This window comes from Phalaenopsis equestris, unplaced genomic scaffold, assembly GCF_001263595.1.
Source record: "Phalaenopsis equestris unplaced genomic scaffold, ASM126359v1 Scaffold001320, whole genome shotgun sequence".
Taxonomy (NCBI): domain Eukaryota; kingdom Viridiplantae; phylum Streptophyta; class Magnoliopsida; order Asparagales; family Orchidaceae; genus Phalaenopsis; species Phalaenopsis equestris.
The window spans coordinates 167,922-187,210 of NW_018165759.1; the positions used below are offsets into that span (position 1 = coordinate 167,922).

General features: G+C 37.3%; 1 protein-coding gene across 1 annotated transcript in view; it reads right to left on the reverse strand.

Moving 5' to 3' along the window:
• The window catches only part of LOC110033999 (B3 domain-containing protein Os11g0197600-like), a 98,854-nt gene that overhangs the window by 26,496 nt on the left and 53,069 nt on the right, over positions 1–19,289 (reverse strand). The window contains exon 5 of the mRNA XM_020738208.1: positions 10,621–10,721. Coding sequence (XP_020593867.1) covers positions 10,621–10,721 — 101 coding nt within the window. The remainder of the gene's footprint in view (positions 1–10,620; positions 10,722–19,289) is intronic.

The following is a 19,289-nucleotide window of genomic DNA, read 5'->3' on the forward strand; positions in this document are numbered from 1 at the left end:
CACTCGTCTAGAAGGGTGTCTTGAACCTCACTTAGAGGGCTATTTCCCAGCCTAAACAGGTATTCGTCAGGTGGACAACGTATTTTAAAACGTATTTTAAAATTTATGTTTTTGACATACACACAAATTTTAAACATGCAAAAAAGAGTTATCAATTTTGTTTTGTAGAAAAGTATGTTTTTGTTTGAAAATGGTTTATCAAAAACTTCATCTTTTTTTTTTGAAATTTTTTGTTGTCCACGAGTCAATTACGCTGTCGGGTGTGGGACTGCCAATCATCTGAGGAAGTTCGAGCCAACTCCCGCTAGACTTATGTCGGCGAAGGATACCATATCCTATTGTTCATCAAATGTCTGGATCTTGATGTTATAGGATATGACATCTTTCTGCTCTATCTTCATTTATCATCAACACCGTACGCCCCAAAACGACTACTTGCGACCTTGCTTGATAGTTTCATATATAGCAAAAGGCTAATACGTTGACACTTATGCATCGGGCATAAGCATCAAAAATCGAACCAAGAAGCAAGGAAAGAAAAGAACAAAAATGGGGTGAGAGAGAGAAGACACTGATCCATCTAAAACACCGAAAAAGAGATTGTATCAGTTCTCAAAACTCGTATCGAAAAGACCTGGAAACGTAGGGCCCGAGGTCATTCCTAACAAACATAAAATATCCCTTTGCGCTGATTCTCCAAACCCCAAGAACGCAGGATTAATCAAATCAATCAAATACTCTCCCAAATAAAGCTTGCAAATCCGCCCCAGATCCCAAAGTTGATATCAAAATCTTTCAACTGTCGAATTAATCCATAACCTCACATATCAAATAAACATAGAAATCTTCCCATAAAATCACATAAACACTCACGACCGGGGTGAGTACAGAGGAGGAAGCAAGCCACCAAGGCTCTCGGCCAAGACGAGGAACGGGGACAAAAGAGGTTCACGGGTAAAGCAAGGGACAGCTGCCAAGACCCGTAACCATAGGCAGCCCAAGAGACAACAAGAAAGACTTACGCTTAAGGCAACAAAGGGCCCAGAAAAAGAGCTGTCAAAGCTTACGGTTTAAGGCAGCAAAGAGCAGCTGCCAAAGCCCACGGCCAGAGGCAACCCAAAGCACAAATAAGGCCCACGGCTACAGTAACCCAGAGCACCAGGGGGCTCACAGCTAAGGCAAACCAGAATCAGCTCCCAACAAGTTTTGATATACATAGGAGAGTACAAAACATCACCAATCTCTCAAAATAACAAGTTTGATCCATCTACAACCATTCAAATGATTCAAACTCAATAAGAATGAATAAATTAAACTCAACGAATTCCAATGGGTCTCACGGGTAGGGGTAGGAACCAAAGCCAGCAAAACCGCCCCCAAACCATCCCTCAGGTAAGGGCTAAACGAAGCAAACCAAGCCCCCCCAACTAGAGCCAAACCGAGCCCAGCAAGGCTAGAACAAGCAAACACAACCCCCACTTTAGAGCCAAACCACTTAAGAGCCAACCCGAGTCCAGCAGAGGCCAAACGAAACAAACACAGCCCCTAACTAAAGCCAAACCGAGCCCAGCAGAGGCCAAACAAAGCAAACATTGATACAAATTCAAGTTTTAATAGAAATTAAAATCTCAGTCACTTCTAAACGAATCGAAAATCAGCAAGAGCCCAAAGTGAGCTTCTTATATTAAAATCCAGACTCCCATGAAGCATTAAAGATCCAGCCATTTCAAACCCAAAGTCGTGACTCCAAATCAAGCCAAAAACAAAACCGAGCCCAGCAGGGACTAAAACCGAGCCATACAACATTAAAGATCTAGCCATTTTAAGCCCAAGGAACAACCTGCATGTCTAAACATTCCAAGCATGAAATTATTCCAACAAATATATGAACAGGGAAGGAACTTCACGAGGAGCTAAACCTAGCCCTCAGAACAAGCTATAACACTTTCCAAATTAACTAAGTTTTCTCATAGCATACATTTCAAGCCAGGGAAAGCCACAGGGAAGCCAAAAACCGAGCCCCCCAAACATGCATAAAACAGTAAAATGAACTCCCTAGCCTTCATGAAAGGCCAAATAACCTCTCCAATAATTCATGTTAAACGAAAGATAAGTGAAAAATTTAACAAAACACATCCCAACATGCTTGCAAGAGAGGCAAAAAAATCATTTCAAAGGCATGTCTTAACCCCCTAAATGTTTCCAACGTAAACATGCCACGAGAACCATGAATATGACATAGCCTCCCTAGTTTAAGCAAATAACCCAGTTTAGCTCTTAGGACATGCCCACATTTCATTTTTTTTACATGCTTCTAGAGTGAATGCTTCGAAGTATATGAAACTAAAGAGAACTAGCATGTTGTATTATCCAACAAAACTATACTCAAGGCTCGGCAGAGGGAAAACCGAAAAGCAACGAGGCACTGAGGAAAAAGGGGGAGGGGACGAAGAGTACCTCTATAATGTCAAAGTAAAGCACTGCAACACAAGAAATTACCTCAAAGAAATGCTCTCACAGAAATTCCCTCTCCAACCTCCTCACAGTCAAAATTTTTACTCTCTTCTAAGAAAAGTTTTCTCAACAACCCTTAAAAAATTCAAAAGGAACTATGTTTATAGGTAGAGAAGAGAGGAGCAGAAAAAAAAAAAGATCACACCATCGACCCACGACACTCAAATCGGGCCAAAGAAGAAAAGGACACGCTCCCCAAAGCCTCTCGGACCAAGTGGCGAGACTAGTGGCAGCGAGGGAAGCATCGGGAAGAAGAGAAGACATGCCGTTCAAGTGTACCAGGGAACAAGCTTCCCAGAGTCAACACTACCAGGAATAGGAAAAAAACCACAGCCTAAGGAGACTGACACGGCTTCACTTCCCAGAGTCAAACTACCAGGAAAAGGAAAAACCACAGCCTAAGGAGACTGGCACGGCTTCGAGAAGGAGGGCCGCGAGCAGAAGAATGTCAGGCAAAGACGAACGAGGTCAACTTTCTCTCGCGCGGAGGAGGAAGAGCTCGGTCGGCTCGAGAACGAGAAAGGGAAAGGGCCAGACACGCGAACGGGAGAGGGAAAGGAGGCAGAGCTCGGGTGCGTGCATTAGGGATTTAATGTCAAAAGAGGAAAAGGGGTAAAAAAAGGTTTAATATAAATTAATATATATATATTAAATTATATGTGATTTACTCGCGCGCGGCGACGTAACAAAATGGGTGTCCTCCCCAGGCAAAATCGACGCTCCAGACGTGCCGGTGCGGTCCGTTTTGTCATCCGGGGTCGCTCGGACGACGTCGTCGACAATCGGGTCAAAAACGTGTCAAAATTCAAATTTTACAAAATTTTGACCTGTGATCGATTGCTTCAAAAGGTTTATTCGAGTTTTCGAAGGGTAACAGTGCAAGCAATGTGAATCGTGGCGATCGGACGTGTCGACTCTCCGAATTGCGAAGTTTGTGCACTCGGGAGTGCGAATTGTGCAAAAGGCCACCCTATAGAAGGCCACCCTAAGGCTTAGAAAAGTCCTATAGGAATTCCTTTTGGGTTTCCTCATGTTGGTTTCATCCTTCTAAATGCTAGAAGTTAACACCACACACGCGAAACCACAAAAGAGGACAGAAGTAGGTCGAACTTCTAACACGAGGCGGGTCCCATTTCTAAAGTTCTAAGATAGTCGAAGGGAGATCCCTAAGGCTAGATCCTAAACTCATAGAGGAAGACTAAACCTCACTAAAAATGAGGTCAACAATGTCATTCATGTTGAACCTTTACATGACTTTCTCAAAATACTCTGCCTGAAACAACTTCACTACACCTACACTCTTGTCTTTGCTAATACTCATACTGATGATCTTCTTGGTTGGATATAAATCATTCATCTCAAACTCTCTTGATAATTGTTCTGTCAAATCACTGACTTTCTTCATATATACTCATGCAACCAACATGTCATCCATAATCAAAAGAAGCAAAATTGAGCAATTATCAAAATTTTTGTCAGTAGCTTGTTTGGCACTTCATGTACCAACTTTCTGGCATGAACCTATCAAACCTCTTGTACCACATTCTCGGGGCCAACTTAAAACAATAATTTTTTTTCTTTAATCTGCAAAAAAAATTTATTTTCCCTAAAACTTCATAATCTTGCGGCTGCACCATATGTGGCTTCTCTTCTACATCACCACGTAGAAAAGCTCTTTTTACATCCATCTGCTACAAATATAAATCTCAATTTACTACCAATCTCAACACAACTTTGATGGTTGTTATATCACTATAGAAGAAAATATCTCAATATAGTTTACTCCTTCCTTTTGTTAAAACAACTTTAAAATAAATCTTGTCTTGTAGTGTTTGCTACCATGTGACTCTTCTTTAAGCCAGTAGACCCACTTATTGTGCAGTGCCCTTTTGTCATTTGGTAATTCTATAAAATCCAAATTATGATTTGACCTTAATGATTGCATCTTGTCATCAATGGAAAACACCCACTTCTTTAAATCATCTACTTGAGTGGTTTCTTCATAGTATTCAGATTCGCCACTATCAATTAACAAAAGAGAATATAAAGAAAGAGAATACCTCTGTATTGGTCGTGAAACTCTTTTGGACCTCCAGACCTCAATAGTAGGCGTCCAAGGAACTTCTTGTGTTTCATCAAATTGAGAACATTTCCTTCTTCATCTTCCTGATAACAATTACCTTCTATCTCAACATAATTGAATAACTCTTTAAAAGTAGCTAACGAGCAATCATGAGTGTTAATCCAACCTTTATACATCTTCATTTCATTAAATATCACACCCCTACTCCTAAAGAACTTCAAATTCTAATAATACCAAAATTTGGTTAAATTTTGTGAAGTTTGTAAAATTTGAGAACAAATTTTTCAAAGGATGAGAGATTATAGTAGTTGGGAAAAAATATACTAAATAAAAGAAAAAGAAATTTTAAGAGGTTTATGTCGGTATGAAAGGGAGCAACAATCCCGACGGTTTCATTTCAAGGAAATGCATGTCTCCAATTGAACCTAGAATGACAGAAGCTTAAGGAAAGAAGATCGAGAGTCAAAGAAGAAAAATATATGAATACAGTGGAGAAGAAAAAGAAGTGTATGCATGAAGAAGTGAAGTGAAAGATCTACCTGTTGTGTTGCTTATGGGTGTAAAAGCTAGAGAACATGACGTTGAATGGAGTAAGGCTTTTTCCGTGTGTAACAGTGAGCCATCGTGTACATTTTGTGGATGAAGAAATGAGGAAGACAGGAAGGTTGTCTCATGCGCGACATTCTCTATCTTAAGAAGATTCATGATTTGAAGACGAAAACGGTGTCGTGCGGAAAGGAGAAAAGGCACGTAAGTAAGTGGACTCGATTATGAGGGTTGAAGTCAAGCAGTGTTATTTGGGTGAAGGAACAAAAGCATCAGCAATGTATATTTGGTACGAGGATTCTTGCGAAGTAAAAAAAGAGAAGTGAAAAACTCATGTGTGAGGACCAAACCGAGCTCTAAACTTTGATGCCACGTGCGAAGCATGAAGGAGAAGGGCAAGGGACGAGGGATCTAAACTCCCCATAAGAACAACACGTGTCTTGTGCGAAGGAAAAGAGAAAGGAGGCTTCCGTGAAGAATCGACAGCTGCCTAAAAATTAGTTATTTTTATATATGTTTTATGCTCATTTTTAATGATATTGCATTTTAATGAAAAATATTTTGCAAGTTTTTAGTTGCAGGTACAGGAGAAGAAATTTTAGAGAAAAAGAAGCAAAATCGGAGCAAACGAGGTCTACTGGAGCAATGTAGCACAAAATGAACTCGTGTCTGACCGCCAGCTTCTAGCGCCTAGGCGCCATACCCGTAAGTGAAAACGGATGAGCCTAGCGCCTTACACTGGGCTTCTAGAAGGTTGGCGCTTAGGCACCACAGTTGGGCTCCTAGTTGCCAGAATCGATTTTAATGACTATGCATTGAACTTAGATGAATTTTGAAGAGGGATCTAAAGTGACTCTTGGGGATTTCGAGAGTTATAAGGAGTCAAAAGAGGCCAAGGAAGAGGTGATAAGTCTTGGAGAAAAGGAGAGTGTGTCATGTGGTGTGTGCGTCAGGGAAAGCTTTTGGTGTGTGCGTCTCTTGTATTGAAATTGTAAGGAGGGTGTAGAAATCATCAAAGAACCTTCAGAGGATTTTCTTGGAAGAAGTTTAAGATAAGTATTTTATATTTTTATTTGAGTTTTGTTTTTTGTGTGAACCTGAATTTTAATATAAATCATGTTTTGTTATGTAATTCCTATGAGATCTGAATAGTTTTCTTTATTTTTCTCCTTACAATAAAAACTAATCTTGTGAATGATTAGAATTGTTTAAGATTTCTTTTATTCTTTACTTGTGATGATTCATTATTCCATATTCAATCTGGCAAATTGGTATGTTAAAACTTTTTTGTGAAGCCATAGTGACCTATCCATAATGATCCAGGAGGGTTACATATTCCTCAACTAGTAAGAATCACATTAATCTGGTAGATGATAAGGCAACCCATTGGTTAGTGCAAATAGATAGAGCGATACGATTTGATGGGGGTAAATTGGTGATTCTAGGATGACAGACGAAAACCTTAACCAATTTGATTTTGAGTTTGGAACTTAAGGATCGGCTAGTCCTAAAGAGAGAGCACAGTGGGTAGGGAGACAAGCTAAAACTACCCAGCATAACCTTAGATTTAGAAACTTAACTCTATGTTAGCCAATGTTCTTTATGCACTCGGAAGAGAGTAAAAATTAGGATTGCTCTTATTTGTCACAAAACTACATTTAAATCTTTAAACATTTGATTCTTATACTGATTAATGATCTCATTGCAAGTAGAAAGACTTTTACATAATCTGAACTCTTTTCCAATTAACTAGTTTAGAAATACTTAGCATTTTCTATAAGCGTTGAAATAGGATTTCTAGGAATTAGTTACTTCTTTTTACACATAAACTTGCGACCTTATTTCCTAGATAAATGTTTAGAGTTTAAGTAAAGTTTTACTATGTTCATAAAAGAGTTTTCACCTTTCCCGTGGGATCGATACTTGGGGTTTAAAAAGAAAGTTTTATATTGCTTGAAATGATACGCGCATTTGCGTAGTATCCGTAGTGTGTAAAATTAAATTGTGAAAAGAAAACGAGAATTATTTGATATATAATATTAAATTAAGAATTAAAAATTACAAAACTGTTGGGGCATCAAGTCTTTGGCACCATCTTTTGAAATTGAAATTTAAGTAATTGCACACTAAGCACGCACTCATTGTGTCGGGGATCACTTATGTGTTGGAGTTATTGAACTGAGTCTAATAGACAAGAAGGGAGGCCTTTCCGCGGAAGGAAGAAGCCCTGTTAATTCATAAGGAGGTAAGAGTTTAATTTTAAGATTTAAATTCATTATTTAATTACATAATTTAAGTAGTGAATTAGAATGCAATATTAAAAGAATAGACAAAAATATTTCCAACTCACAAGAAGATTAATCAACAATAAATGTGATAGTGAGATTTAAGTTTTTGTTTAAACAATTGATTTTAAATAAAAAATCTTTGAAATTATTATTAATATTATAAATTAACGATTTTAAGTTTATGAACTTTTTATAAAAAAGCAATAATAATTTTAGATTGTGAAGTTTTGAAATAAGAGAAAGAAAGTGATTAGAAGTATCTTTATGAAATTATCAATAGAAATAAATAATTAAATGTTTAAATTAATGTATACTTTGAAATTACTTTCAATCATGATTAAAAGAAAATAATAAATCGTAGAGAATAGAGATTTAGCGAGGTGATTAAGTGAAATACTAAAAGCACATAAAAAGATTTCATGAAGGCTTGAGGTAAGCAATTGAATTTTTAAATTACAATAATATTTCTTATTTCTAGTTATATTTTTTATTCAGCTCACTTTATATTATATATAATTGAGGCTTAGGTCACAATTGAATTTTATTATTAATTTGCATGAAGCACGCATCTTAGCATATATGTATAAATAGCAGCATTTTATCTTTTCTAAAAAGATGTCATATAACTAAATGACATGTAAATTCTAGTATAGTTGTTTATATCATTTTATTTCATAATCTATAGATTTAGTAAAAGCATTTTTATTCATTACATTTTGATGACCTATAGATTTAGTAAAAGTATATTTATTCATTACAGGATAAATATAAAGTCTCATAAAAGAAGAATGTATGTCATAAAAAATGAAAAATAGTATATATAATGTTTGTATGTGCAGCTTAGACGAGTTCACCCCCTTATGGTAGACGTAGGAGACACTAATATACTCACACACTTAGATATTCTCCTATCACCTCAGACAGCTATGATATTTAGATCGTTAACTACTATGCCGACAAGAGAATTTCGGCCAAGGGCGAATAGGCACCCTTCCATCTCAGAAAAGGGTGTAATTCAGATCACAAACTGCTATGTCGCGGGATAATATATGTCAAGGGTACGTTGATGTCTATTCTTGCCCTACTCCATATTTTTTTTATAAGTGATTCCATAACTATAAAAAACAACAGTTTTCCATGGCTCTATTCTGCCCAAAGCTAGTGCTTCCTGGACTTGTAAACAGTGAATTGCCGCAACTTTGGTTTTCCTTCTAAATATACAAACTTCTGGAAGCTATGAAATCAAAAGCACTCTTATTGCTTAATGTTAAGAATTGAAGCTTACAGATTTTTATTCAAGTTTTGTTGCAAAATGTAAAAAAAACTCTTGTAAGAAAATGAAAATTGAGTCATAATAAAAATATAGGTTTCCTCAATTATTGTGAATAGTTTTGGATGTTTCTTTTTTTAATCATTTGGCATGTTTTGATGACTAATTACAAAAAAAAATTCCTTTGACCAATTTGCTAAAAGAAAATTAATGACAATAATAATTATTATAATGATGATGACAATAATAAATTTATCAATTATAATTTACATGCTCTTGCCACTCCAAAATAAAAGAAGTATTACATACTTTGTAAGCCCGCATCGATGTGATCTGCCCAATTTTGAGTTAGAAGCTAGTAGCGCCACGATGCTCACTCACTGGGCTTTGCATCTGTCCTGAGATGAGCAATCATCAAAAATGAGCCATTCACTCCCTAAATCCAAACAAAGATTAACAGGAGGAGAGTTTTCGATGGACCAAAGGTCAATGGAAGGCAGAGTTTCTTCTTTCCAGCTGTCTCAAAGATCGATATAACATATTTCTTCACATTTGATGGTGAAATGAGGTATTTCTATTTTTTTTATTTTTTTTCCTTTGACTTGTGTATTTCACCTCTCAATATGTCCTTTTCATGTCCCCCGTCCCCTTTTAATATATAGTGCCTAGAAAGCTTTTGATGGGCAATGATTAGATTGTAAGCTGATGGAGTTGAGCAACAACAAATGATATGAACAAACACCTACTGTAAACAGTTGGTAAGATTAAATCGAACAGTTCTTGCGAAGAGCAGCCAAGTGAAGTGGGACCCACAAGCAAGATGGGGACTCATGAGAGATAGATGATGTGGCGAGGCTTATGGGAGAAGAGATCAAGCATGATTGGCAGTTTTAAGCTTAATGCATATGCGAGTGAGCATCGTGGCACTACTGATGACTTTCTTAAGCACTAGTGGATGATGTGGTCACAGAGTTGTGAAGCATGTGATGCTTAATTTGTTTTAGAGAGAAGAAAGCAAGAAAAATTATAATTTATTTGTTTATTATCGTTATTTTTTACATGAGATGTGAAGCAAGAGAAAAAAATTAAGACTTTATACCTATCTTGAAGCTTTTCTATATCATTAGCTTCCAAACAGTGACCATTCCTCTTTAGATTTTGAAGCAAGCTCTGAGAAGAGGAGATAATGTTATTTAAATTTTTTTTTTTTTTAGTAATGAATTGAAACTTTATCTTTTTCAAATCAGTACAAATAAAGGTGTGTGAGACAAAGGGACAATTCATTTTGAGGGACTTCAATAAATAATTTATTTCAACTTTTAAGTTGTTTTTCAATATAAAATCCTCTTCATTGTTAATATTTTATTTTATTTTGTTGAACTAAATCTACAGATTTAGACATTGTATTCGTTCTATATATATAAATAGAAAGGTTTTGATTTATTATTATTATTATTATCACTCAGTTGACATGTAACATTGTCATATCGTTTTTTTTTTTGTAGTTGATATTGCTAGTGATACTTTTTGTTCGTTATTGTACAAGGATGCATTCATTTTAGCTGTTTTAGAATCATTAACTGCTTTTGCCTGACAAAGGATTTATAAACTTTATTAAAACAAATTAAAGCAACAAGGCAGGATAAACATGTTAATATCATAATGAATTAAGTCGTTCATATCATATATGCAGAAACAAATTTTAACGCCAAGGATAACTAAGCTATTGTTTTGTTCCAATAAGCTCTTCCATAGTACCTGAATAGCGCGTAAGAGCAACAAGAATCAGAAAAATAAGAACTCCGATCACCATTATCAAGCAGATGATTTAAAGTGAAACTAAACTGCATAATGAAAAAGAAAGAAAAAGAACAACATATTTTCGAGATTTCAACATGTTTTCAAGAAAATCTACTCACCAGTGTATATTTTCGAGATTTCAAGAATGTAGAAGCAAATCTAGCATCTGTTCTAAAAGACCTTTCAGCTTTGAGAACCTCCGCCTCTCGTTTCTTATTGTCTGCATGGTTTAACAAGTACATTTGTTAATAATAGAAATTTCATTGACCTTCAGTTTTGGAAGCCGGTAGAAAAAGCATTAATGATATCATCATCATCATAGAAAAAAGCAATAATGATATCATCATCATCATCATCATCACCATAATGATTATTATTATAAATGACAATCATAAAAGAGTTGATACAACTTTGTAAAATTTCGAGAGCCAACAACCTGTAACAAGAAAGCAAATGGATTGAACTGGCTAGAGGTTCGTGTGCTGAAATTTTGCAACACAAGTGCAAACACACCTTTAGAGCGCTCTAATTTTGGCGAAAGAGCAAGAACGGGATTTAGTCCCTAGTAATGCCTCGCTTGAAGCTGATATTATGAGTTGAAGCTACCTGAAAGTACTATTTTAGGTTTATCGGCCGAACAAGAAACCAAACTTCGTTGATGTGTTCATAAACTTAGGGAGTTTGGCACAGCTTATTCGCTACGGGGCGTTTTCAAAACGCCAACAAAGGTGTTTGTTTCCCGCGTCTGAGCTGCATTTCGCAATAAGCTAAAATCCTTTTATATTAAACACCGGCCACGAGTTCAGCCCTGCAGCTTGCGTTCGGAGAGAAAACTTTACTCCCCTGCCTTTCTCGCGAAAGCATGGCGGAAACACTCCTTCGAAGAACGGTCGCGTAGTCCCATTAAGCGTCACTCCAAACAGCACCTAAGTGCCCCGATCCATCCTCCATGCCTTCCCGTTTTGGCTCGCGATTGAGATTAGAGCAATTGAATAGCTACACGATTTCTCGACCTCCTCATCTTCATAGCGGAGCTCAGCTCCTTTCCTCTTGAGCTTTTCCCCTCTTTGACTCTCTCGACAAGCCGACGAGTGAAGACAGACGAATCACAACTCAAGAAACAGTTTGGTTTTGGGAAGGATAGACGGGATCGACGTCCAAAGACCTCTGAAATCCCCAAATTTTCGATCGCCTACCCTTTATACATGCGAAGAATGTATTGGGGGAGGAGCATTCATCATAAATAATTGATAAAAGAAACAGTGTGATGTATGATTATCCTTCTATGACCCAATCATCTTGGTATCCCAAATGGACACAAATTTCATCATGAAAGATAAAAAAAATTATGCTGCATGGAACAAAAAGAAAAAAAAAAGCAACAGAAAATAGAGAATCACTATTTACCATTCTATAGGTTTGATAAAAAGTTCATGTCTCCTTTTGTGACATAAAAATTGAAGCTTGGGGTCATGTTTTTCATTAGGGGAGACAAATTGGGTTCACGGATCAGGTTCACTGACTTAAAATTGACCTGAATCGAAACAACTGGCCCTGAAATCAACCAGAATATTAAACAGATTAGAAATTTCAACCCGAACCAAACCCATCTTCAACTCACCAACTAGAATTTGACCCATTTAACTTGTTTAATATATGTCATAAAATCTATTTGGGTCAATTTAGGATCAAACATCGATCAATTTTGGGTTGTTTGGGGTTGATTTTAATCAATTTAGGGTCAAATATAGTTCAATTTTTTTGTAATGTTAAGAAGTCATGTTTTTGCTTCTAAAGTATCAAATTTATAGTTATGACAGTTGTGTTATATACAACATTACTGAAGAGGGGTATAATGGTCATTTATCCAGAAACAGTTGCAAATCAACTGTTTCTAAACACACAAACTAAACAAACAGTCAGCATATCCGGATCAGCTGTTGATCAGCAGTTTATCTGGATCAACTGCTTATCAGCAGATTATAGATAAGCTGCAACTGCCCCAAACAGGCCCCTTTAGCTTCTGAAGTATCAAATTTATACCTATGGTAGTTGTGTAATAAACAACATTGCTGAAAAGTGATATAATGATTATTTATCCAGAAACTATTGTAAATCAATTGTTTGTAAACACACAAATCAAACAAACAGTCAGCTTATCTGGATCAGCTGTTAATCAGCAGCTTATTTGGATCAACTGTTTATCAGCAGATTTTAGATAGCATGCAACTGCCCCAAACAGACTCTTAATATCCCCTTGGCCCGTATAACTTCTTTGTGGAAGCAACGACCTAAAACCAGATAGCTGAAAGAGGGAGATGCGAATTCTAATTTTTTCCCCTCAATGGCTACTTCCAGGAATAAATTCAACCGAATTAACTGCATTAAGCTTTCTGATGGAACTTACACTAAGGACCAATGGATGATCTAAGTTGTTTTCGCAGATTTCTTTGCTTCCAAACGGAGGGGTTCACCCATAAACACTTCTGGATGGCCTGATTGTGTAATTCGTCAATTTTTTTAGAATGTTGCAGGTCGGCTCATTAGGGATGTCTCCAACGAGAAAATTTGTGATGCAGTTCAGCATATGGGACCAAACCATACCCCTGGATATGATGGCATTACCACCTCATCCTATAAGGACTTTTGGCCTGTTATTGGTAAGGATGTGTTTGCGGTGGTACAAGTGTTCTTGACTAAATGGGTTGATGCATCCTAGCTTGAAGCAGCCCTTGGTTATTCTCCTTGCAAAAACTGATCACAAGGACACTCCCAAGATGTTTAGACCCATTAGCTTGTGTCAAACAGTCTACAAAATGGTTGCCATGCTTCTTGTTAGCCGGCAGAAAGGGTTGGTTCCACAAGTTCTCTCCCCGTAACAAGGCTCCTTTGTCCCATATAGTTCTATTTCACATTGTTGCCTTTCGGCACAAGAAATGATAAACAAGTTGAAGAACTCTACTGCAAAAACTGGGCCTTATGGCTATCGAGATCAATATGGAGCAGGCAAACGACAAGATAAGCTCGAACACCCTTGGTAAGGTTCTAGAAATGTGGGGGTGCCCAACAAAGTTCTGTAGTTGGGTTCTTATGTGTATGGAACACCCAAATTTTACTTTGATGATCAATGGCAAGATATCACCTTGGTATCCAGCTAGGAGCTGCTTTAGGCAAGATACCGCTATCGCCATATCTATTTATCAAGTGTTCCCAGCTACTCTGCCTTGCTCTTTCTTAGAGAGTGAGGCATAGCGGAATTAGTCTTTCACATGCTTCGCTTCAACACATCTCCTCTATGCGGATGATATCATTCGCTTCTCAAAGGCTTCAATGGCTGATGCCAAGTTACTTTCCAAGTTCTTATCAGATGATGGTGAATAGACGGGTCAGAGAATAACACATTTAAATCAGCCATCATCTTTAGTAAAGCCACGGTTAGGTGGAAAAAGATAAGGATCACTAATTTCTTTCAATTTCGGCAAGAGTTGCGTTATCTTGGTTTGAAGCTAGCCATGCACAAATTGCACAAAATTGATTTCACTAGCATTCTCAAGATGGTAACGAGCAAATTTAATGCTTGCGGCATGAGGCGTTTTTGTATTGCCTGGAGAGCCACTCTTGTTGTGATTCACTACTCTCTGTGCCTACGTATATTCTCATGCATAAGAGTATCCAAAAATGCCGGTATACGAAAGCATTGCCATAAAAGAAAATTTTAAATTTAATCTAAGTAGTCAAATTGAGCACACCAACAAAAGTAGTTAAATCAAGCCTACCTGCTGAAGTGACTGAATCAAGTCTGTCGCTCAAAGTGACTGAATCCAACCCACCTACCGAATTAGTTGAATCGAGTATACCAGTCAAAGTGGTTGAATTAAGCCAGCTAGCCGAAGTGGTTGAACCGAGCCCACCTGCTAACTCAATAAATCCAACTCATTTCCATAATCTTTAACGTGGTAATTTAAAGATGAATATATCTCTGGAGAAGCAATAAGTCGGGGGAGGGGGGTCATCATGACCAACCAGAGCATCCGACCTTCTCTCATTTTAAGGACGTCGCCAGACTTTCATGATTCAATCTTATCACCCACAAAACAGGGATGGATGACGTGGCAGTAACATCGGGCACTAAACGACAAAGCCTTCTAGTTTTGACCCTGGTCAAATAGAAGTCGACAGTACAGTCCTTCATGTCCTGCACCTATAATTTTATATTATTTTTTATCCCATGTACAAAAAGGGCTAACGAGAAGAAGGGAGGGGATCTCTCTCTCTTTTCTAGCCCCCTCGTCACCCTTTCCTCAGGAATCCCAAATCTCCTGAGGGAGAACTTTTGTCCCTTGCTATCCAATTCCTCTAAAAAACACTCATTCTTCTGATACCTTTTCTATTTTATTTTCTCTATACATAGCACTCTTCCTACACTATTGAGTTTACAACCAATTTGTATGTACCCACAGACAATACGGGACCACCCTACTTCCTAATGACATTCAACATACTAAAAGAAGCGATGAGTGTGGAGTTCATACACAAGCTTTGTAAAGATCCCGTTTCCTAAAAGAACGCCCCTAAGAACGATGGATTATACCAGAGACTATGTAAATCAATATATCAATGAGTTAAGAGAAGCAAAAAGAACGGAAATACAAGACATGAGGGAAGCATCCCGAATTCATGGACATATGTCAGGTTGTTGAGATCGGTGACCACTGCTCAGGATCCGCCCAAAATAGGAGCACAGCGCTAGTGACGCAAAGACGAGAGCTGCATCTTGAGTAAGAAGAGCTTTAGACCTGATTTTCGAGCAAACAGGACCAGCCGGATTATTTAGAATATTTGAATGTGGAAGAGTTTATTGCAGACTCTCTTGACAAAGAAAAGAGGCGGAGATTTTCCCCTAACTACATGGGTGAAGAAGATAGGAGAGGGTGAGGCAGAGACAACCAGAGACTACTTCTCGAGAAAAATTTTGGAAGCTCAAGCTCCACAAAAAATCAAGATCCTATCGCCAGAATCTTACAAAGGAAAATCTGATCCCTCTGATCATTTGGCATCAATTGAATAAGTCATGCGCCTACTCAGAATAAACGACGCACTGAAATGTCGTATATTCTTCATGATGATAAAAGAATCAACTTTATATTGGTTCAACCATTTGTCTGTAGGAGTCATCACTTCCTTTCACGTCGTTTGATTCAATCATGTGTCTACTCAGATCCTCATGTGCTAGAGCCAAGCAATTATTCACACTATGTTGTCTTCCATATTTGGCACAAGCAACTACATTACTCTGAATCTTACCTCTGCTAAATCAACTTGAGTTGATGAACCTAGACATCTTCTTATTGGATCCTTTTGATTGATCTACATGTTCTTCTTCATCAATATTCTTCCTCTTATGTGTCTCTTTACGCGTCTAAGTAAGCTAATAATCGATTTCCACTCTTTTAGCTCACTTCACTAATATTGAGTATTCATCAATCCTCAAAAGCATCAACGACTGTTGGATTGAATCTTTAATCCCAAAATAAATCTATAACATTTTTCTTCCAAAGCACAGATCAACTGTGATGCATACCTTGACAGAGCGGTGAATTCTGCTTTGTACTGCATGACTATTTTCTCTCCCTAAACAAATCAGAAAAATTTGTCATGCATTTGTCTTCGAGCAGATAGGAGAAAAACCAATCTTTGAATAGCTCCACAAATTCCTATTAATCACCATCATGTTGGGTATGTCACCAGTTTGTCCTCACGCTGCCCATGTCACCACCTTTCAGCTTCTCCATCCAAGACAAATACAGCAAATGGCACACTTCTTTCATCCGGACAGGCCATAATATTGAATATCTTCTCAATTCGTATTAATCAATTTTCTAGTTAAATTCAATCTCTAGTTCTCGTAAACAAAGGTGGATGTAAATCTTGAAATATCTTTAAAAACTTATTCACTGCAATTTGTATCACTTCCAATAGGCTATGATCTGAACTCCTGAATTAGTTGAGTTTTGACCGACATCACTGGGTTAGGACATTTGTGTTCACATTTATAATAAGTTGTAGTTCATTGTTCTCGATTAAACTTTCTTCTTCTACAATTTTGGGTGTATCTCTGTCTGAATGGATAACATTATTAATTTGAGTTAACTTAAATTTTTAATTTTTATTATTATTAAAATTTTCTTATATTTACTCTAAGGGCTCTTCCATCACACTTATATTAATTAGTTATAAAATTATCTCTTATACCACTTTTGTCACGACATAACTCAGGCATTAAAATTAACCAACACAAGTACAGACAGTTGAACAGTGGGAATGAAATATTTAACAAATAAAAAATGCATCAAAGAAATTAAATTAAAAAATATAATTAAATTTGTCTCATTACAGGTTGTTTGTGTCTTCTATAAATATTATTTCTTCCATTGCACATATTTTAATCAATTAATTACACCTAAAAAGTTAGTTTATTTTTTTTATATTTGAATTAAATCTTTTATACATTTATTATTATTATAAATTATGGTATTACATATATACAAATTATATTATTTTAATTAACTATTAACTCTACATTGTTCAAGTATATAATTTTCATTATTTTACTTTATATAATCCTACTTATTTTTATATTCAATATATATATAAGCAAAATGTACACTCTATCCTTATCAATGGCCAATCTTGGGTTAATTTTACTCCTACTAGTGGACTACAGCAAGGGGAACCTCTTTCCCCTACTATTATCATCCTGGCTTTGGATTACCTATCTAGAATGCTGGATAGTTGCTTGCTCAACAATTCCTACACCAGGTACCACCATAGATCCAATTTGGCGATCTCTCATTTAGTATATGCAGATGATATTATGGTATTCTCTAGAGCTAATAAAAATGAAGTGAAAAAAGACTTAAAGTGCCTCAAATTATTCCAACGGCACTCTGAATTGCAATTCAACATTGGTAAATGCAACCTAGTATTCTGCAGGAGCATCTCCTCTATCATTAAGAACTGGATTCTGGATTTTACCAATTTTTTTGAAGCTCTAATCCCTCTAAAATATTTGGGGGTTCTGCTCATTAAAGGAAGATCTAAACAAATACATTTTGAAGAAGCCTTGGGGAAGCTATCTGATCAACTGTCCAGCTGGACTTACTCTTATTTGTCTAATGGAGGTAGAATTACTTTGCTCAAGAGCATCCTTACCATTTTTCCCTTATACATCCTACAAATGACCAACATGAAGTAGAGCACTCAGTTGCAGATGGAAAAAGTATTCAACAGGTTCCTGTGGGCTGGGCACTGGGCAAACTGGCAGAAACTTGCCAAACCCACTACTGCTGAAGGTATGGGGTTCAAAGGGCTACAACAGCTACTGCAAGTTAATCTGTACAAAATATGAATCAAATTCAGACAAAAAAACTCTTTGTGGGCCAAGTTCATGCTGGGTAAATACTGTAGAGAGACTCATCCCAATCTGATCCATAGGAAGTTGGGGGATGACAAATTGTGGACACATTTGTTAAAAATAAGAAGCATGGCTGAAGATTTATACGTTTGGGAATTTGGTAAGGGAGAGGTCTACTTTTGGATTGATAACTGGTGTCCTAAAGATATGCTGCAAGCATCTACTACGACCACTAACCCCATCCTCAGAGTTTCAGAATGCTGGGAGGGGGATAAGTGGTCATTACCCAAGCTCAATTCACTGCTGACTGCTTTTGCAGCAAACAATATCTCCAATGTGCAATTTGACATGACCAGGATGGATAGAATTGTGTGGAAATCCTACTCAACCCAGAGCATCACCAAACATATTTATTCCAAATTAAACAGCTGGTCTTTGGTCAATTGGGGGGAGGCCATTCGGAGCAACTACCTATCTCCTTCAATGTCAATTTTCTCCTGGAGATTCTTCCACAAGCTGATTCCAACTGATGACATTCTCAAGCTGACGGGCCCCAGATGTTGTTTATGCCTTAATGTTGAAGAATCAAGTGCACACTTATTTTTTGAATGCTCCTTTTCTCAAGAGGTATGGAGAGAGCTCATCAAAATGCTGCTTATAAACACTCTGAACTTACATTGGCTGCACCTTCACTCCTGCCGGGAAAGCTGGGCAGATGCTAAGGTAGGCCTTATACCTCTTATTGTTTCTTGGTTTCTCTGTATGGCCAGAAACCAAGCAAAGTTTGAGGAATGCTATCCCTCTGCCAGCAAAGTGACTAGACATTGCATCTCATACATATTGAAGCTCATCAAACATAAAAAATTCCCCAAGATCTACACCATGAATCTAGCTGAACTAACCAATGTGCCCAAAATTATCAAAGTGCGATGGCAATTACCCCCTCATCATGTTGTAAAGGTTAATACAGATGGCAGCTTCTCAGAATTTGGTTCAGGAGTGGGGGGTGTCCTCAGGAACCATGCAGGCAATTGTATAATGTTTTTCCAGGCACCTATTTTGGCAGCAGATGCACTTAAGGCTGAAATCATTGCCGTGTTCTGGGCTATGAAAATTGCCTTATTGGCTCACTGAGATAACCTATGGGTGGAAGTGGATTCTAACAGTGTACTGCTGCTACTACAAGGTGCTGACCCCCCTTCTTGGAGGCATTCCCAATGGTTGCAGAATATCAACTCCATCAAATCCCTACTCAAGGTAAAAGCTTCATTAATTTATAGAGAAGGAAATGTATAGGTGATCTTTTGGAGGTCCCTCATTTGAGAATCTGTAATTGACTCATCAATGAATTAGAAGCTTTCTTTTAATATATAT